Here is a 22,104-nt window from a genome sequence, read left to right as displayed (position 1 = left end):
CTCCTTGTTGCATCTGAAGGGAAAGGGATCGAGAGCAGAACTCTGGGACACAGAAGAGAAGCAGGTGACTGATCCATCTATCCCCTGATCTGATGCCACATCTTGAGAGCAGACGTGGTGGAGACAGAGGAATTGAGTGTAGTGGATAGCATCTTTGCAAGAGGCAGGGTGGGAGGATGTGTGGTCAAGATAACGGAGTCGATAAGTTTGTAGTCGATGTCACTTGGTAGTCTGTCCGCTGTGATGGAGATAGCTGATTTTCAGAGAATGTTTGCTATTAATAAGTTGCTGTGTTTTCCTTGAACAGTGGTATTGTGGAACTGACTGTAACTGGATCTGGAGCTTGTATAATCACCCGAACCTCCTGCCAAACCAAGGAAATATGAAACAAGTGCAAAAAGAAGTTTGAATAAAACCTTATTTGGGAGTGGGGAAGGAATTATTGCTCATTTTATGTGCTCATCTCGCCCTGTTAAATGAGTAAATTATTCAGTAAAATGTTATTCAATGAATAAAACATTTCAATTGCCAGTCTGGAAGAATTGCACTCTCAAACGTCCATACATTAAGCCCATTTTGTAATCCCATCTGTTGAATTCTTGGACTTTTGTTCAAGAAGGAAAGTTGCTCAGCTAGAATACTTTTAGCTTAGTGGTGCATCAGTTAGTTGCCCCACAGCTTCAGTGTTCCGGGTTCAATCCTGACCACCTGTGTTGTGTGAAGCTTGTAGTTTTTGAGTATGGTGACAGGAGTCCTGTTTCTCCCCTCTTTCAGCCCCATTGCCCCAGGTGTTCTGACCTCCTACAGCATCCCAAGATGTGCTGTTTGAGGAGAGGAGGCAGAAACTTAGAAGAAAGTCCATATCTTGGAAACCGGACAGCTGGTGACATGGCCAATAATGGAAAAACACAAAATTGGAAAATGCAACAAGCTGTGGAAAATGCTTTGAAATTCTATTCCCTAAAAAGCAGACTCAATCGTCAGTTGACGAAGTAGAAATAATTGCTGTATTGAATGAGCTGAAATTTCCACCGACGGGTATAACAGCCTTTAACTTATTGTGTTATAGTATTTTGCTGGCCATTCTTTTTGACTGTTTATGCTTGGATTTAATGTTTCTTGACACCGATGGTGTTGTGAGGAAATCCTTATTAATAGGAAGCAGCAGTTAAAAGTTTAAAATGAAGCCAAGAAATTCTACTAATAAAAACTGTCACTGGGGTTCTAAATTGCTGAAAGGCATCAACCAATGTAGTCTCACAGTGATGGTAGTGAAATGAAAGCCTTTACAAAAGATTCATTTCTTGTGATCTGGAAGATGCTGCAATGATTTTTTTTTATGCCCACATTGGCGAGGGGAGGGAAAGCTCCAGCTGAGACACCCAAGTTTTTGGGTAGAGAGGTAGATTTTCCGAAGCCTGTGCTTGTTTAAAGTAGAGCCATGCAGTGTATTGTCTCCATCAGGGACGCAAGTGTTCAACCACCGCATTGATACTTCTGGTGTTCTGCTCTGCCTTGGGCTTCACAATGTCCCAATATGCTGGGATAGTCTTGGCAGCCAATTTTTCAAATGTGGGTTGGAAACAAGATTAAAATGTGGCTCATTCAGTAGAAAATCATCAATAGCATCAGGCAAGCCATGCTGGGAAGGAGTATCATTAAAATTCCAAAGCAACTTTTTATGTAAAGGGCATTTCTTAAGCTGGATTACTTACTGTTCCCAATGAAATTCCAGCTGAATTCATGGATGCCCACCATAAATGTTGTTGTATTATATCCTAGGTGTTTTATTGATTCATTTAGTACAACCAATACATTTATTGGATAAATGGGGAACTGCAGATGCTGTATTCTCAAGCAAAACACAGTGACTCTTAGAATCTTAAGTTTCAATTTGTGATGACTTTGATTTGCATGCAAATGGCAGTAATTCCATAACAATCAACTTTTAAAAACACTGCTGGAGTAACTCAGTGGGTCAGGCAGCATCTCTGGAGGACACGGATAGGTGATGTTTTGGGTCGGGAACCTTCTTATTAGTTGTATTAAATGAACCAATAACTCAGCTCCGTAAGGTGCCAGGCGAAATGTTGCTTGTGCTTGTCCTCCGGAGGTTCTGCTGACCCACTGAGTTAGCACTAACTGTATTTTTAGTCAATTGAAGTTGGTGGGAAAAGTGATAGTATGTTAAATGGATATTAAATATTGGCTCATTCCTGCAATGTGAACAAGAAGAATGATTCTTGTATGCGGCACGGTAGCGCAGCGGTAGAGCTGCTGCTTTACAGCGAATGCAGCGCCGGAGACTCGGGTTCGATCTTGACTACGGGTGCTGTACTGTAAGGAGTTTGTACGTTCTCCCCGTGACCTGCGTGGGTTTTCTCCGAGATCTTCGGTTTGCTCCCACACTCCAAAGACATACAGGTATGTAGGTTAATTGGCTGGGTAAATGTAAAAATTGTCCCTAGTGGGTGTAGGATAGTGTTAATGTGCGGGGATCGCTGGGCGGCACGGACTTGGTGGGCCGAAAAGGCCTGTTTCCGGCTGTATATATATGATATGATATGATATGATTGTCTAACAATTGCAAACTGTCTGTTATTTAAAGTAATGCAACAGCTGTTACGTTTGTTAAGGTGGTGGTGCTTGTTTAATTGGTGTTAATTATATTGATTGTGTCTATTCAGGTCCTAGGTTAATGCAAAATGCAATTAATGAAACCTTTTTAATCTTCATTTCTAAAGGCATCTATATAATGTTTAATGATTTTATATTTTATTATATTATTGTCCCCTTGTTACTCCCCCTTAAAACTTGGTGTTTCTCCCTCACACAGCACCAGCACAAAAGTGTAAACAACGTTGATGAGGTGCAGTGTTTAATGGGTTGTCCCAGGTTTTTTTTTACCCTCAAGCCTGAGCTCTAGGCCTCTGCAACTTCCCACAAAGCTGAGTGGTCCATGACTCCTGACCAGTCCTTGGATGGCTGGTGTCCTGCCTTCAGTCTGCATTGTAGGTTGTTTTAATATCTTGTGCTATCAAAGGCCTTTCAAACTATTTCTGAAACTCTCCAGAGACATTTCAAAACAATTGAAACACCTTTGAATGTAAAATCAATTTACAGATTGATCTGTCAATATTAATATTAAATAAGATAAATAAGATAAAGGTTAAATAAGATAAAGCAACTGTTTTTCCACCTGGCCAGCAACCCTCGTTCAAATGAAAGGTGCCATGCAAGCCTTCGCTCAAATAAATGCAGTCGTATGGCCCCACGGCACAGTTTTAACTGACCTCCAGTGTGTTTGTGATTGTGAATGCCACTGAATCATTGGCAAAATAGTTTCTGCCCAGCAATCTACGCATGACTATTATTTAATTGGTACTGCCAGGCGTACTGATCACCTTGGTGTGGGGTGGGGGGATTGGAAGACAATGCATGTAAAGACAAATTGAGTATTTCTTTCTTCTATTATAAAGACACCAACAGATGTTGAAAAGTGTCAGGATCGAGTGGAATGTTTTAATGCTGATCTAAAGGCAGATTGGGATCGGTGGCAGTGCAACAAGAGGCAGGATTTCCGGCATCTGTTAATGGGAATGGCAGACAAAAACATCCAGTATTATGAGAAGGTAAGAGTGTGTGCATGTGTGGCCTAACTATCTCTTTCATCATGCATTTGACTACCTTGCCTACTGTATGTGGCTTGGCAAGTAGTATTGTCTCTTTGTGCACATGACAATAATAATAAATCAAACCAAGTTATGCTCCTGTGAAGTCTCTTGTAAAAACCTGTTTTGTCAATGGTGCTTGCAAACATTGTTTTGGGAAGTAACTATCCTAAAATGATGCAGGTTCAGAATTAGAGCACAGATTCAGAATTGATGACTTTGTGTTCATACATATGTTTGTATTCTACAGTGCCTTGCAGCATGGGAGTCCGTTATTCCTCTCCTACAAGAGAAGTCAGAAGGTAAAAGTGAGGACCACTCATAGCTTGTCCTTCAGCATTGGTCACTGATGGTGTTCTCTCCTTCACTTTCCCAGTTCAGTACTGGTATATTGCACTTTGGGGGCAGGAAAGTCGGTCGATGATTCTATATGTAGCTCTACGTCGATGCCACATTGTAAAAGGACACAAAACTCTATGGAAGGTGTGCTCCGTTAAGTGAAGGTTTGTTTTTGTCTGCAGTGTTATCTAACAATTCACTTGGAGTGGTCTGCTAAATAGGGTTCATATCCAGTACTCCAAATGATGAGGGATATAATGGAGGCCTTTTGTCGGATTGATATTGTGCTGTTTCATTCAGCTGTACTTTTTTAAAAACACTTGTTAACACGTAAACATTTTGATATGTGTTTTATGGCATTCCATTTAACCAATTGTTTGCACTTGGGTATGGGCCGGTACTTGTGTGGACATATTTGTAGAGATTTGAGTATATTTGTACATTGGAGAACTCTGAGGCTTGATTGAGGGAGATATTCAAAACCCTGATGAATGGAAGAAAATGTCTGAGATACTTGAGATTTAGTTCTTTCGTATTCAATTATCACTACAATAGTAGTCAACACTTAAGTTTGTAAAATATAATTATTGCCTTGTGCATGTTGGGCAGGTCAAGGCAGCAGGATGCTAATCCTGAAATTCCATCATGGTGCAGTGCATGTGAATCATTTTTGAGGCTATTAATTGAATCTTGATAGCATTCCATTTTTTAATATTAGGGTAAACATCACACCCTTCACTTGGGATATTTGTGGCTATGATATCCTCTATCCATTTTGTATAATTTTCTAATCCTAGATTTTGTCATGCCTTATTTTCACACTCTTGCACGTTTGTTTCCAGATCACCCTAACTAATTGACATTTTTACTGTGCAACTTGTTTATTTCCAAAATTATGCCCCATCTTTTCAGGACTAGGGAATATCAAAGAAGGCTCTCGCTTATAGTTTCCCACCCCACTGATTAGACTTGCTTGTATGTAATTTGAATGTCCTATTACAGATGTTTGAAGGCAATGAAGTACTCCTAGCTGTTGGATATGCCAGGGAGTGAACAACCGAATGAATTGTAGATATACACAAGTGCCTTTGTTGCATGAAATATTTTGTATCGGCTATTTGGAGTTTGTATGTCTGAATAGTAAACAACCCTGTGTACTTTGTTGCCTTGGCTTTCATGTACTAATCTCTAAAAGTGAGGGGAAAATTGGCCAAGTTGCATGATCTTCATTTTGCTTTTTTGCCTTCTATAATGGAATTGCTGCTTTTGATTATTTCCCTCCTTTTTCTCTGGAAGGCAGTGTATTGAAAGGTGTTCTCCTAAATAGAAATGGCCATTTGAAAATGCTATTGTATGTTATCACTAGTTAGATTTATAACAAAGTCCTGGTGGGTTTGATAGTGTTTAGTGCTCATTCATTCTAGCGGCTATGTTAGAGATTTGATTTCTGACTTAATCTGCAATTAGATAAACAGTTAAATACATGTGGATCTGCTGTGGAAATCTGGTTCACAATTAAAGAAACTAAGGTTTCCACTTTTATATTTCTACCCAGGTTAGTTTTTCAAAAGTGTTTCTGTAGTGTGGAGACATTTGCCTATCCACCCACACTGACTAAACTCCTTATTCTGATCAGTTTATATTAAATTGAAAGCCAAAGTTACTGGGTGCTATTATTTGAGGAGTACGTGTAGTATTTGGATTTGACGGAAATTTACTGATAATCTTGAAATCTATGTTCCCTGTTTTAAAATTGTCTTGTTCAAAACAATATCTTTAATGTTCATGCACAAATTTGGTCCCCATTTAGTGTTAAAGACATGGCAGAGAGAAAAAAAACCTCTATTTAAAGAATCATAAACTAAGATTTCAGGAAAGGAAGATTACGCTTGTCAGTGAGATGAATAATGGCAGAATGCGCTTTGTGATTGCTCTTGTGGCACACCGGTGAGATGCTTCAGTTTGCAGTAATCTGACAAAGATTTTCATACTTCTAGTGAGCTTGTAAATGGAACACTTGGCAATGATGTGATTTATTGCTATTATGCAATGATTTGCTTAAGTGCCAAAACTTTATTCAATTTTCAGAAATATATTAATGTTTTGTATGAAGAGGCAAGTGAAGGATTAGGTCAAATAATTGGATTGTAACAAGTTAGTAGTGGAGCAAATAAACCATTGGTAGCAACTTGAAAATCATGCCCATGGCATAGGTGCTACTCATAAATAGCATTGTATGCTGTGTTCTGGATCACTTATTGGTTTTGTTCAGTGCTAACTTCTAAAGTTAATTTTAGTGTTTAAACTCTAATGGTCTACACTTTGAATGTGATTATAAAGATGCACATGATCCAGGGCCTTATTCCAATGTAAAAAATAGTTTGTGCTTGAATGCAATTGGCACATCAAATACAACATGATAAGCAATGACTTTATAGTGGTCTAAAATAACAATGAAAGAAACTAATCAAATGCTAGTATCTCTTCATCATTGTCTTATTAAAGCTAATTTTATGACTTCCTTAAGGAAACATTCATATCTAGTCTAGTTAAAATGTAACACTTTTCAAGGATTTAAATTGTGGATCATTACAGTTTTACAATGAGGTATTTGTTCCCTGAAGTAAGACGTTTAGCATTTTGTTCATGTCTACATCAAAACTGCTGGTGGAATTTGGGGTAATTAAAGTCATTGTAATCCTCATTTGTTGCTTGAGGTTAAGTGGTTTTGTATACTGTGAATCGTGAAGCATTAAACTATTGAAAATAAATCATGACAGTGCTAATAGATAACAAAATGAGTGTGGACTATTTGATTTGTTACATCTTTCTACTGCAAAGGTTTGGTGCTATTGCCAACATTTATAATGATCTTGATTTGTACCTGTGGATTTTTTTAACACTATTGAATAAACTCTTGGGTCAATTATTTGCCTACAAATGGTGCGTTATTGTTATGCAGGATTGAGTAAATTTCCACCCGCAAATTAAGACAGCCGGTTTGCATGTTATTCAGCATTAAGAGGAAGGAAACGGCGAGCATTCCAAAAATAGTCTTTCCCAGAGCTGGGACTGCTGCATTCACGAAGTGAACAGCACTTTCCAAAATTATATGCAATTTATTTTTGGATGGCTAGGTTGCGAGTCTATTTTGCTTTGGTAATGTTTAGCACTATCCACTAAATACTGCTTTCATGATGAACTTATATTAACCCATGTCAGAAAAGGATTGTGATGACTGATGGTACCGGAATGTAAATAGAAAAGGTGCAGTAACACTAAGCTATCAATGTTATCTGAAAGCTTGTGGAATTGCAAACACATTTTCAGTAAGAGCCAACCACATCTTCCCACCTTGTAATGATTTCCCCTTTTTCTTGGCTCAGAGTGGCTGGCTGATGTAATGTGCTTTTCCTAAATTTTGGTGTATACAATTCCAATAACACTTTTGATTACTGGAACCAAGCTCTCTTTAAACTAGGGAGTTGATTGTAGTTGAATATTTTGCTTGCTCACCATGAGTCCAGCAGAATGAGGAAGTTGAATTGCTAGTAGAATGGAATTGAGACTATTTTGATAAAAGGTGCAAAAGTATGTAAAACCATGAGGAACTAAATATGGCAATCTAATACTGGAGTTTGTCTTTATCTGTAGTCGAGTGCAAAGGACTGTCCCAATTGGTGTTTCAAGCAGAATTTTGAACAATCAGAATTGTGATTGCATCTTTCCATTTAGTGCAGGTAGTTTGCTACCATAGTTCAATAAAACTGGTTAAATGAATGTTTTTAGATAGATTTTGTTTTAATTTATCCCAAATAGTTCACTTCATTCACAAATGGTTCTTGGACTTTGATCTTACACATTGTTAAGCAGAAGGAAAAACTTGTTTCTATGGTAGCTTTACAACTTTATGACCCAAAGACCTATGCAGGTAATGAAATGCTTCTGCAGTATGTAAAATACTGGTTGTCTACCTTTAGTAAATTTCATAGAGAAATATGTTCCCCATTGGCCAGAAAACTAAAGATAATTTCCAAAAAGTAATGGCATATGGCACATTTATTAGGGGACAAACCTAGTAGGGCAGATAAAGGAAGCCAGTGAATACATTATTATTTGCAGGAAATATTTAAGTATCAACACAGTTAATGCACAAGATAACGATCATGGTTTGATGGTTGTAGCATGCAGAAAAAGGCTGGAATTTTCAGGAATTGGAGAGTAGGATTTACATTGGTAATTTTCGAGATGACAGCTGGTAGGGTGCCTCGAAACTATGTGCTGAGTGCTGTATCTGCAAGCTGCATAAAAACAGCAGTGTAAACAATACCAAGATGGCGAAGAAAATGGAAGGTAGTATAAAGCTCGCGAGCTATCAAAATAATGGAAGATGAATGTCAAATTAGGAAATTAGGTCATCCACTTTGTTAGGAAGAATAGTGAAACAGAATATTACTGGAATGACTTGGTATACAGGAATAGGCAACCAATTGGGCAAATGGAATGTTGACTATTGCCAGGGACATGAAATACAAGGGAGTTTTGCTACAACTATATAGGGTTTTCTTATTTAAGATGTACAGAAAATAATCAATTTTTGGATGTTTAGAAATCCTGATATTTTATCACTTTGTTCTCTAAAGCTAAATTTGTCTAATCTGTGGACTTTCTATCAGCATTTCAACAAGGTAGATACAAAATACTGGAGTAACCCAGCGGGACAGGCAGCATCTCTGGAGAGAAGGAATGGATGACGTTTCGGGTTGAAACCCTTCTGTCTGAAGAAGGGTCTCGACCCGAAACGTCATCCATTCCTTCTCTCCAGAGGTGCTGCCTGTCCCGCTGAGTGACCCCAGCATTTTGTGCCTACTTTCAATTTAAACCAGCTTCTGGAGTTCTTTACTGCAAAGCATATCAACAAGGTTGGCTGGAAGCATGGGCCAGGTGTGTTGAGATTAGGAAAACTGGATGGCTGAAGCTCCCTGGCTTCTGTTTCCTGTGCTCCCATTTAGACTCACCGGAGCTCTGTTTCTCACTCAATGGAAATGTATTGAGCAATCCTTGTTTTAAAAAAAAAAAAGTGAAATAAAAAGAATAACATCCAATTGTCTACAATTGTGCTAGTCTGATACCACTTGTGTCTCCAGGATGCCTGATTGCTAGAATTTAGCTGTATTTGGTCTGGAAGTGATGCAGTGAAAATTCTCTAGATGAGTGTTATTTTCACAAAGAAAGATTAAGTAGAAGGACCTGTACTTGCTGGATTTTAGATAAATAACTAACCTTGACAAGTGTTTGAGCAACTCTGCATCAGATAGCATCCTTGAAGAACTTAAGATAGGTGATGTATCTTCAGATTCGGTACCTTCTGGTTACATTTGTTTCTACAAGTAACTAATCTTATTGGAAACGTAAATTCTGAAGTGGCAATTGTGTAGATACTGGAGAAGACTACAATCATGAGGAACAGGGATTGGCCACTTGAAAATAAGCTGAAATTTCTTCAGTCTTCTGTCTTGGGAATTCATGACCTCTTTAGAAGTTTGTGGATGTTGGATCATAAAACTTATGAGTTGAGGATTTAAACTAGGCCATGGGAATCGGTCAGAAAAGTAGTTTTTTTTGGTCTGGAGGTGGTGCAGCGAAAGTTCTCTAGATGAGAGAGCTATTTTTATGAGAGAGGATTAAGCAAAAGGACCTGTACTCGCTTGAAGTTAAATAAGCGGACAAATAAGAGAAAAGGCTCATTAAGTAAAGTTCAAGTTGCAGCTCTGGAGAACTTTGGTTAGGCTGTATTTGGAGATTTGTTTGCAGTTCTGGTTGCCCTATGAAAGGAAAGATGTGGAGGTTTTGAAGGGGGTGTAGCGGACATTTACCAGAATGCTGCCTGGATTAGAGGGTTTCGGCAACAGGGAGAGGTTGGATGGACGTGGGTTGTTTTCACTGGAAAGTCGGTGGTTGAGGGGAGACTTCATCGAAAGGCACAAATAGGGTAGACGGTCAGAACCTTTTTCCCAGGGTGGGAATATCCAACACTAGTGGGGCATAGCTGTATGGTGAGAAGGGGGGCAATTTCAATGGAGATATGCAGGGCAATTTGTTTTAAGAGTATTGGGCACCTGGAACACATTTGCCAGGGGTGGTAGTGGAGGCGGATAGTACAGTGGCATTTTATAGGACTTTAAATGGGCACAAGGAGTAGAGGGAAAAGAGGGGAATGCATCATGTGCTGGCAGATGAGATCAGTTGAACTTGATGTGTTTGGCACAACATTGTGGGCCAAAGGGCTCATTCCTGTGCTGTTCTAAAGCCAAAGATTTGATCTACCAAGAACCTCTTGGGTGGTACAGCAGGCTGGAGGGGTTGTTCCTTTTTTGCTTGTTTGTGTTGCTAATGAGTTGGCACTGGCTGACTGCTATCTTTTCACGCGTGTTATTAATTCGTATTCAGTCTGGCTGCACAAAGCAACAGTATATTATCCACAAGGAAAAACTTCACCGAAATAATGCATTTAATGGTTAAAGAAATCATTGAAAACTTGGCAAAACGTTTTCCAGAGACTAGTAGAAATGCGAGTGATTTATGATCCTAAAACAGGCTTTATTTACACTGCGGAGGCAATGACTACAAAATACATTTTTTACATCTGTAAATGTCAAATGCAATAATATGCTTTTGGCACTTTTTTTCTAAATGTTACTCTTGTATGAAGGATTGGCAGTTCAGAATTGCAAAATACTGTCACCTTTTGTAATTGATAATTTAGTTTTAATGTAAATTTGGAATCTGTCCAGATCATTCACACTGTCTGGCTGCTCCAGGTGATGGTGCATGATTATCTGCAATGAAAAGCTTTTAACGCATAGAGGTTTGGCTGAATGCACTCTACCTGTTTTGCATCAGACGTCATTTGATCCTCTGTGTACATTGGTTAACAGTGGAATTTGTGTGGAAAAGTGTACTGTATAAACTTCATTAAGTGACTAAGGTTAAACTATACTGATTGTACAATTTTGATATTGTATTTCTTTACCTCAATTGATTTTAAATGATTTCACTAATAAAAATTAATGTATTTAAACGCAACATGGTACGTTTTCTGATTTAATTCAAGATTTGAAGTGTCATGTCTTAAAAACTTATAAAAAGAGTCACTACTGGTGCAGACTCTAATTGCACATCCTTGAAATTCGTCGCCTGCTCGCTTATTAAGGTAGGCATCTGAAGGTTGACTTTCAGTGTTGTGGGCCTGGAATTGTACCTCGCATAACTGGTTATGGGTGGTAGATTTTCTTCCCTGAAAGATATTAGATGGGTTTGTATAACAATCCAATAGTTTTATCATTCCTGGTAATAGCTCTTCTGGTTTTTAATGGATAGGTTTAAATTTCCTAACATGTAATAGTTGCATTTGAGCTCTCATCGGGTAATCAATGAATAAGTGTCCAATAATTTAACTGCTCTGTGCTATTCCTGTTGTCAAATATTGCAGATGTGTCATTCTCCACATGCAATGTTGTCCTGGTCCAAAATTAAGTAGATGAATCTTCATCGACAATAATGCACGCATTCCATTCCTGAAAATTAGTCTTAATTCCCTATGTAATTCAGCCACGATGGGATTGGATTGTAAGAAATGCTAAATGGGTTATTCGTATTCTTTGTTTTTATCAATATTAGACTTTAATTTTTGTGTTAATGTGAAGGAATATCCAATATGATTTAAAAGTAAATTTGGCCTGGTTTGAGTTGGGAGAAGAGCTGTTTTGCCATCCAAATTGATTGAGTGCCTGTTTCAAGGATGATGGTAATGGGTAAATGGGACTTACAATAAATTGAGGGATACTTGAGTTGGGCTTTTGCATGTCTTTGAATTTTTACAGACTGTTTGTTCTAAACCTTTGCCAAAGTACCAATGGAAAAAATAAATTGCTGGAGGAACTCGGTGAGTCAAGCAGCATCTTCTAGAGGGTAATGAGTCAACATTTTGGGTCATGATCCTTCATCTGGAGTCGACTATCTAATTACCTTCAATGTTGCCTGACCTGCTGAGACCCTCCAGTTCTTTGTTTCTTGCAGATGCTAGAATCTGGAGCAGTCTCTTGTCTCCTAATTACTGGTAGTGTTTTGTAACAGAACGGTATGGTGCTGCAAAATGTGTAAGTAATTATAATTAGGATGTGAGATGTCAGCTCGCATTGTTGAAGAGCTATGCCTTTTTATTTTCCCAAAGTCTGCTGATAAGCCATCTCAATAACTGATGACTATTTTTACACTACCTTTTATCTTTATAGAGAACTTAAGGACTGGGTCCACGGGAGAAATCTAGGTGGGTGTAGGAGTAGGACTTAGTGAAAGTATAACCACTTAAGAACTATCCATCTAAGGTGCATAACAGAAGGTGATGGTGTGAATATACTTGTCAAAAGTAGTCAAATTATGGGCTCCTGCAATCTCTTTTTAATATGGTCCCTGTCTTGTGGACAGGCTGGAAACCAGTCTCAAGTGTTACTAACAACATAGGGGATTCCTTTTGAGATCTTGAAGATGCTGGATGTTGAAATTGGGGTTGTAATTAGAAAGAAGTAACTCTTAATGGTAGGCATACAGGTATTGGACAAACCACCAGTGATTCTTTCAATAGTTTATAACTCTGTTTTAACTCCACTTTAACACCACCAAATTACAGCTCTGTCTTCAATATCATAATTCCATCTAAACTTGAACCTAGGAGTCAGTACCTCCCTCCACTAGATTCTAGACTTTCTGACCTATTCACTATAGTCAATGATAGGCCACAAAACATCCTCCACAATAATTCTCAATATTGATACCCTGCAAGGATGCATTCAAAATCTCTTGCCATATTCCTCATACGTTCATGATGTGCATCCAAATTCTGCTCTAACTCCATATACAAGTTTGTGCATGACATCACTGTGGTGGGCTGGATCTCAAACAATGACATCCACTAAAGGAAGGAGATTTGGCTTAGTAAAATGGTATTAAGATGATTATCTTTCTCTCAAAAGGTCAGTCTGAAGAAGGGTCTCGACCCAAAACGTCATCTATTCCCTCTCTCCTAGATGCTGCCTGACCTGCTGAGTTACTCCAGCATTTTGTGATACCTTTGATTTGTACCAGCATCTGCAGTTATTTTCCTACACCTTTTTCTCAATGTCAGCAAGATGAAGAAGCTACTTAAGGCCGTCAGGAAGCATGGTGAAATACATGTCCCAATCTGCTTCGGTAGCCAAAGTAGGAATGGTTGAGAGCTTTTAATTCGCAGGTGTAAATATCAACACTCTTCAGGTCCAGCCACATTGCAGTTACAGCCAAAAAAGTGCACAAATGCCCCTGAGATCAAGGAAGTTCAGCATATCTCTAACAACTGTTACCAACTTCTGTGTATGCACTGTAGGAAGCATACTATAAGGTTACATGACAGCTTAGTTGGAACTACACTGCCTAAAATCGCAAGAAATTGCAGGTAGAGAAATTGCAGACACAGCTGTAGCCTAGTCCATCATTCAGACCAAACCTCTTGCCATTGACTCCATCTACACTCCATGCTGCTTTTGGGAGGCAGCCAACATGCTCTGATCTTTTCACTCTTGTCATTCCCTCTTCTCCCCTCTCCTGTTGGGCAGAAAATACAAAAACGAAAGCATGTTTCACCTAACTCGGGAACAGCTTCTTCCCCTCTGTTATCAGAGTACTTAACAGTCCTGCAATAGGTTAGGGGGTTGTCCTGCTCTTCCAACCTACCTCTGTCTGGATACTGACCTTTTTCTCTACCTGCAATGCTATTGTAAAACTCTATTCTTCAACCTGGTATTATTCTCTGCACTACCTGTTGTAATTGTGTATGACTTGATTGTATTTAGGCATACAAACAAAGCTCTTCACTGTACCAACTCTGGATTTTACATCAATCTTCTGGAGTATCGTGATGGTTCAGATAATCTGCGTTCTACAATGCTGCAAATAAAGCAGAATTTGTGATATTTACATCAACAGATGAATGAACAAATAACAATTCTTAAACTTTTTTTCTGTGCTCAATCCTTTCTTCGTCATGAAGCAACAGATTTATTTTGTTTTTGCCCCTCCTCGGTTCCAAATACAAACATTGAATAAAACCGATATCTTTATATTTGGGGGTGCACCAAGCATTACCCAACCCTGCCAAAAGGATTTCTGCTTGCATTAAAAAGAACCCGAGGTCATACTTATACATGGAATAAAGACAATTCAAAAAGCACTTGCAACAAGAGTAATCTTGTTCTGTACCACAACTATCATTTTCCACTGCTCAAAACAACTGAGTTGCGTTTAGCTGAAATTTCTGACCAGCAGATTCCTAATTTCACACTAGATGTGGACCCATTCTCAAAATAGTTTTTACATTGATGTTGAATGTCACTAGGCTGTGCTTATATAATGCAATCCCATTAGAGTGCTTGGACCTTTCTTCTTTTTAAGTTTTACTCGTATCACCTCAACGAACAAACCCTCCAGTATATCCCCTCTGTCTTTGCTGTGACAGTGCCCTGATTAACTCCACAAGTTGTGCAACTCCTCCATCTCTTTTGGCTCCCTGCTGACCTGCTGAGTTACTCCAGCACCATGTGTCCTTTCATGTATTAATCTGCAGTTCTTTTTTTCTACAACATGCAATAATAGTCTGTTACTCGGTTATGGCGGACAATTGGCAGTAACAAAGGCCCCCTCCCCCTTCCCCATGGTCCATTATAACGAGGGTTTACTGTATTAATTTCTTCCATGATTGAATTATGCAAATGATTGGGGATATTATGAAAATTTTGTGTAAATATAGTAACAAATACAATATTTGTACTTACATTATGGGAATGATACTTAAGCAACTGCTGACTGAAGACATGCTGAAGCAAAGGCTTGGGTACCAATCTTCTGTCAACATGTAAATCTTCAGGAAGATTGTTGAAGCAATGACTCCAGTCAACGTCAGGAAAATCTGAAGTAGGCCAAGCACTTTCCCTTGAAATGCAATTGCAGAATTTAAATGCTGTTCTTTATCAAAAGAGATTTTTATTTCTATAATAATAATAATACCTTTCATGTCCCTTTCAGAATATCCCAAGTACATTACAGGTAACGAGATGCCATTGTTCTGTCAAATTTATTTGGTTAATAACTTGTGTAGAATTTAATAATGGCTGCTTGTAATTTGTGCTGTAATATACTGAATTATACACTAAACTCTTTTTCTCTTGTTATTTGACTGTCAGAGTTGTTTCTGCCCCCTGAATCCGAGTTGTTGTGTTTGCCTTCCTGGGACCAATGGTCCAGGAATGTGACAATATGTTGTGCATATTCCAGGTGCTAACTGGCCTTTTGTCACTCATCCCTATTGGGCAGTGACAAACACATACACTCCTGTGTAGGAAGGAGCTGCAAATGCTGGTTTACACCAAAGATAGGCACAAAATGCTGGAGTAACTCAGCGGGTCAGGCAGCATCTCTGGGGAAAAGGAATAGGTTTGTGTACAAGGAATGCATACTCTTCTGGCTGGAAGGACATCGACTTTTATGTTCACTCCTAAGACTATGACAAAGCACATTTGTTTTAAGTGCAGTCGCTGTTTTAATTCAGTAGGAACAGCTAGTTTGTGACATCTATTCTTCCAAACAGATGTAATGATAATTAGAATGTTAAGAGATGTTGATGGAGAGATTGAGACAGCAAGGAGGAATCCCCTGCTATTTTCATAGTAGTGGCGTGGGATTCTCTGCAATAACTTGAGGTCTTTCTTGGTTTAATATTTCATTCCAAAGATTCAGTGCAACATTCCCTCATTTTTATCCTGGGATGACTGCATAGATTTTGTTTTTTGCTCAAAGCTCCAGAGTGGAACTCACGAATTGTGATTGAAAGGCAAGTCTGACAACTGCTGCAGGTCCACCTGCAAGCACCGGTACCTTTAGCTGTGCAACAGTTAGCACATGCATTTTGTAGATGCTAGATCCACAGTGACACTGGCAAATAGCCTGAGGACACAGATCTTCCCGTATTCAATTTTGGAACATTAGTTGTCTGGGCGGACAACCAATTATTATCAAAGCAACTCAAAGTGATAATGTACACTAATGAAAGTTAATATACAGAAAGGAAACTAACAGGTGCAAACTGATAGGGAGAAGTTTGAGTTACTCACCATATGAAGTGTTACTTATCTGCTTTGAGATCACTGACCGTATCATTGGGAGAGGAATAAGGGCAAACATCATCACTGCTCGAGCTGCAAGATATATATTTTTAAAGTTAATTGTTAGGGAGTTCTTTTAATAGTGCTATTCTGCAATTGGCATTTTATACCAATGACGATCCAATTTGATCAATTTTGCAACTGATACCACTTCACATTTTCTTTGTTATTTGAATGCTTTCATCTGTACAACACTGTCCACATTATAGTTTTACCACATGTTTGCATTGATATGACAACTTAACATATTTGTGTTCCAAATCACTGCCAGGTAATCATGAGATGCAATTTTGAAAGGGTGTATTTTCAAGAACAGAGAGATTTATGGGGGGGAATGCCAGAGACGTACCTGAGGATTGAAATTTAACTTTGGGTAGATCAGAATAGTTTATTGTTACATACACTAGGTTGCAATTAAATTCCTTGTTCAGTGGAGAGCATGTGGGACAGGGGATGTGATCTAATGCAGGAATGAGTAGGAAGGAACTGCAGATGCTGGTTTAAACTGAAGGTAGACACAAAATGTTGAGTAACTCAGTGGGACAGGCAGCATCTCTGGAGAGAAGGAATGGGTGATGTTTCGGATCGAGACCCTTCTTCAGACTGAAAGTCATGGGAAAGGGTGTTGTTATTGTCGATTGTCAGCTATTGCCACGTAAGATATTGTCATTGTATGTAGTTGAGACAAACAACTGCAGATGAATGTTCATCACAAAAGGACACAGTGCTGGAGAAATTCAGTGGGTCAGGCAGCATCACTGAAAAACATGGATAGGCGAAGCCAGGACCCTTTTTCAGACATGTTTCAGTCTGCTTGGTTACTCCAGCACTTTGTGTCGTTTCACCTCACAGCTAGGTGACAATGCCACTTGTCTGTACCAGTGAGTCCTTCTACACTCGTTCACACGACTGTTGTTGCGGCTCACGATGTCACCCCTAACAGAACGTGCTTTCTTCAGGACACGCTCGGTCACCCCCTACACTGGTAATCTACTTCATTTTTGGGGCAATTTACAACTTTATCCAGGCTGATTGACCTACAAACCTGCACGTCTATGGAGTGTGGAAGGAGGCGGAGTGATCCTATATCGCAGGATGAACGTACAGACAGTAGGCTAATTGGCTTTGGTAAAGATTGTAAATTGTCCCTAGTGTGTAGGATAGTGCTAGTGTAAGGGGATCACTGTTCCGCACGGACTTGGTGGCTGAAGAGCCTGTTACCGTTGTATCTCTAAATTTAAAACCACTCGCCATTAGATTCATGAACAGTTTCTTTCCTGTTGTTTTCAGACTCTTGAATAGACCTGTCATATGCCAAGCATGCATTTCCAATCTCCCATTCTACCTCGTGGGAGCCTTTGTTTTTAACCCCTCTTTCTCTGTAGTTTTAATACCATATATATGCTGCACTTGACTTTTTTCATTGTATTTTTATTTGTCCTGCCTCTGCCGCTAGGATGCAGATCAAAGAAGACAGAGAACTTGTATTATTGTTGTGGCATTTTCAGTCGAAATGAAAGTGAAACGACTGACATTTGTTGAAATCCCAAAGTTGTAGTCAGTGCTTTTTTGCCCTTTCACAAACTGCTGTTGCCAGCCTTCTTCACTGCTGTAATCATACTTGAACGATATGAATCTAAACTCTTTGCCAAGTGGGCACATTATTGTTTTAGTTTAGTTCATTGTCGCATGTAGTGAGGTACAGTGAAAGTGTTTTTTGTTGTGTGCTATCCAGTCAGTGGAGAGACTATACATGATTACAATCAAACGGTCTGCAGTGTACAGATACAGGATAAAGGGAATAAAGTTCAGTGGAAGATAAAGTTTGATTAAATATAGTCTGAGGGATCCCTATGAGGTTGGACGGTAGGTTAGGACCGCTCTCTAGTTGGTGATAAGATGGTTCAACTGCCTGATAACAGCTGGGAAGAAGCTGTCCTTTAATCTGGAGGTATGTGTTTTCACACTTCTGTACCTCTTGTCTGATGGGAGAGTGGAGAAGGGTGGCTGGGGTGAGACGTCCTTGATTATGCTGGTGCTATTTCCGAGGCAGTGTGAAGTGTAGATGTTCAATTTCTCTTTCATATTACTGTACACCAATGAATCACCCATATGCACTAGGTCTGTTATCCCACTTTCTCATCTAATCCCTACACATTAGAGGCAATTTACAGAGGGTAATTAGCCTACAAACCCACATTGGACATGAGAAGAAGCCGGAGCACCACACGGTCTAGGGAGAAAGTGCAAACTACACAGACAACACCTGAGATCAGGACCGAACCCGTGTCTCTGGTGCGGTGAGGCAACAGCCCCATCAGCTGTGCCACTGTGCTGCCCTAGTCTATTAATCCACACAGGGCAGCATCTGTGGAGAGAGAAATAGAATTAACATCTGCATATGAAGACCCTTCCTCAAGACTGTGCAACTACTGTTTTGAAGTATTGGTCACTTTTTATTGAGATGGTTAATGCTTTAGGAGTGTTCTCATCATTATTTGATTGGTTGATTGAAAGTTACAGCGTGGATGCTGGTCCATTGACCATTGGTCAGCCATTCACATGTTTTATGTTACCCCACATTTACATCTGTTCCTTATACAGCAGGGGCCAATGAAAGAATGGGCTTGTATTCACTGGAATTTCGAAGGAGGAGAGGGGATCTTAGGGAAACATATAAAGTTCTTAAATAATTGGACAGGCTAGATGCAGGAAAAACGTTTCTGATGCTGGTGGAGTCCAGAGCTAGGGGTCACAGTTTAAGAATAAGGGGTAGGCCAGTTAGGACTGAGATGAGGGAAAACTTTTCCACCCAGAGAGTTGTGAATCTATCGAATTCTCTGTCGCAAAAGGCAGTGGAGGCCACTTCACTGGATGGTTTTTAAGAGAGAGATTTAGCTCTTAGGGCTAAAGGAATATGGGGAAAAAGCTGGAATGGGGCACTGATTTTAGAGATCAGCCATGATCATATTGATTGGCCGTGTTGGCTCGAAGACAACAGCCCCATCAGCTGTACTCCTGCACCCATTTTTCTGTTTCTAGCCAACCAACCCGCATGCCTTGGGACGTGGGAGGGAACCAGAACACCTTGGGGAAGGCCGTGCTTTCACGGGGATTGAACGTGCAAACTCCACACAAACAGCATCCAAAGTCAGAATCGAACCTGGGTCTCTGGTGCTGTGAGGCCCCACTGCCGCCAAACGTAATTACTGTTTTACGTCAAGTATTTGAATCCGGGAATTGAGGGAACTATTCAACTTTGTATTGACTCCAAATGCAGCCAATTACTGGACGTGCAGGTCTGAAGAAGGGTCTCGTCCCGAAACATCACCCATTCCTTCTATCCACAGATGATGCCCGTCCCGCTGAGTTACTCCCATCATTTTGTGTCTCTCTTCAATAAATTAATGTCAGAAGCAGCGCCAGGCTGTTGGCAATGACACTTACCAATAAAGAAGAAGGAAGTCCACTTTACATAGGCCATGATCATCATACCGCTGGAAAATGACACCATTCCGATCACGATCAAGGAAGTGTCCTTCAAATATCTGGAAAGGACTTTGACTCCCAAGAAGCTGGTCAGGAAGATGGTGTATCCCGCGGCGTTGCCGTAGCCAACCCAGATGGCATCCCACTGCAGCGGGGCTTTCAGCACAAACATGGGGAGCACGTCCACTCCGCCCGCAACACTTAGATCATATAACACCCCGCCTGCAAACAGCAGGGCGATCGTGATGTTACTGAGTGGCGTGCAGCCCCTCCGCCCATCCTGGCCCATGGCAGTGCCTTCCAGTAGCCCTGCTCTTTCACTTTGACTTCCATCCTCTGCACCGTTTTGTTGCTGGGCAGCAGTAGCTTCGGCGACGTGGTCCTGCCCGGCTTGCCCCAGTAGCCCTGCTCCTTCACTTTGACTTCCATCCCCTGCACCGTTTTGTTGCTGGGCAGCAGCTTGCCCCAGTAGCCCTGCTCCTTCACTTTGACTTCCATCCCCTGCACCGTTTTGTTGCAGGGCAGCAGCTTGCCCCAGTAGCCCTGCTCCTTCACTTTGACTTCCATCCTCCGCACCGTTTTGTTGCACGGCAGCGACGTGGTCTTGCCCCAGTAGCCTGTCGCTCTCCAGAGCTGCTCTCGCCGTTTGCAAGGGCGGCACTCGCAAGAGCAGCGTGCAGTAGAGCAAGCACAGCGCATAGAGGCAGCAGCTGGAGGCGGCCAGGACTGCCCCCTGGTAGTGGGAGAGAGTGAAGTGAACGAAGATGTGTCCCGATGCGACGCTTCCAATCATCCCTGCTAAGCCGAGGGTCATTTCGATCCTGATGAGACGGGCCGACCTCCCCTCCACTGAGGAGGTGTCCGAGGCGAGGGCCATCACTCCAGTCCAGAAGGAGGTGAAGCCCCCGCTGAGGCCATTGAGCAGTGCAGTGGCAAGCATCGCCTCCAAGGGTAGCTGGAACAGGATCAGCCACAGCAGCAGAGACCTGGACACCAGGTAGCCCACAAGGGGCACGCAGATGGTTATCTTCCTGGATTTCTCATCTCCCAGCCTGGCCAGGGTGAAGGTGAAGACCAGAGGGGTGATTCCCAGCAGCAGGTTGTTGTACAAGTAAAACCGAGAGATGCAGGCTTGCCTCTTGCCCTGGCTGCCGGCTGCAGTGGAGTTGCAGCGCTCCTGGGTCACCATCAGTAGTGTGGTGTCGAAGAATGCCCCCGCGACCTGGTGGAGGGCCACGGCGATCTCCACGAAGGAGGACAACCTTCCACACATCTTCCCCAATGTCCACTGCACGCTTCACCCCCTCTCCCCTCCCCTCCTGTGCTTCTGAATTCACCGTCACACGGATCCGGAAAGACACCCAGCGCCGAGGAGAAGCACTTCCCTGATCTTTACCATAGAGTTACACTCCCTGTCGGTCAGAATCGACCCAAATGCCGCAATTCAGCCAGCCCAACCTGTCCGACCGGTTTCTAAGATGCAGATACAAAGCTGTCCACTGTCTGCTCTCTCTCCCTGCATTAGCAGACAATACAATACAATACAATATATCTTTATTGTCATTGTACCCAGGGGTACAACGAGATTGGGAATGCGCCTCCCATACAATGCAATAATTTAATTAATTTAAACAACAACAACCCAACGAAACTAATTGTAACAGTTTTAAGACAGGGCGGCACGGTAGCGCAGCGGTAGAGTTGCTGCTTTACAGCGAATGCAGCGCCGGAGACTCAGGTTCGATCCTGACTACGGGTGCTGCACTGTAAGGAGTTTGTACGTTCTCCCCGTGACCTGCGTGGGTTTTCTCCGAGATCTTCGGTTTCCTCCCACACTCCAAAGACGTACAGGTATGTAGGTTAATTGGCTGGGTAAATGTAAAAATTGTCCCTAGTGGGTGTAGGATAGTGTTAATGTACGGGGATCACTGGGCGGCACGGACTTGGAGGGCCGACAAGGCCTGTTTCCGGCTGTAGATATATGATATGATATGATAAGACAGAATAAAGTGCAAGTAGATCTGTGCCGGATCACTGTGCGATGTGACCATCCGGCTCAGCAGGACCGGTTCATAGCAGCTATGGCCCTGGGGATGAAGCTGTTCCTGAGTCTGGAGGTGCGGGCGTAGAAGGCCTTGTATCGTCTGCCCGATGGAAGGAGTTCGAACAGACTGTTGCAGGGGTGTGAAGAGTCTTTGTGGATGCTGGTGGCTTTTCTGAGGCATCGTGTGTTGTAGACGTGGGATGCAATGTGATCACCAATCCCAACAGATCCCTGCGATCTGGCACAAGAGGGGCTTCAGAAACACGTGTACCTTGTCGCGATTATTATGTTTCCCATTACTGGGGGAAAT

The 22,104-nt window shown here is 41.2% G+C and overlaps 2 protein-coding genes across 4 annotated transcripts in view; one reads left to right on the top strand and one right to left on the bottom strand.

Annotated features, from left to right (window-relative positions):
- Nucleotides 1–11,087, top strand: part of snx30 (sorting nexin family member 30) — a 40,498-nt gene extending 29,411 nt beyond the window's left edge. For both annotated transcript variants that reach the window (XM_078395010.1, XM_078395011.1), the window contains exons 8-9: nucleotides 3,480–3,632; nucleotides 3,922–11,087. In XM_078395010.1, the coding sequence (XP_078251136.1) occupies nucleotides 3,480–3,632; nucleotides 3,922–3,996 (228 nt within the window). In that variant the 3' untranslated portion in view covers nucleotides 3,997–11,087. The remainder of the gene's footprint in view (nucleotides 1–3,479; nucleotides 3,633–3,921) is intronic.
- LOC144590242 (solute carrier family 46 member 2-like) lies at nucleotides 10,513–21,027 on the bottom strand. 2 transcript variants are annotated; one of them, XM_078395008.1, is made up of 4 exons: nucleotides 19,709–21,027; nucleotides 16,211–16,294; nucleotides 14,876–15,032; nucleotides 10,513–13,991 (listed from the first exon to the last, which is right to left on the bottom strand). In XM_078395008.1, the coding sequence occupies exons 1-4, from the start codon at nucleotides 21,021–21,023 to the stop codon at nucleotides 13,937–13,939; spliced, it is 1,611 nt and encodes a 536-aa protein (XP_078251134.1). In that variant the 5' UTR covers nucleotides 21,024–21,027; the 3' UTR covers nucleotides 10,513–13,936. The 2 variants fall into 2 exon arrangements, with proteins under 2 accessions (XP_078251134.1, XP_078251135.1); XM_078395009.1 differs by lacking the exon at nucleotides 14,876–15,032 and having other exon boundaries at nucleotides 13,949–13,991.
- Nucleotides 21,028–22,104: the final 1,077 nt, after the last annotated feature.

Source organism: Rhinoraja longicauda, chromosome 3, assembly GCF_053455715.1.
Source record: "Rhinoraja longicauda isolate Sanriku21f chromosome 3, sRhiLon1.1, whole genome shotgun sequence".
NCBI classification, from domain to species: Eukaryota; Metazoa; Chordata; class Chondrichthyes; order Rajiformes; family Arhynchobatidae; genus Rhinoraja; species Rhinoraja longicauda.
This window is presented reverse-complemented; position numbering and strand designations above follow the sequence as displayed.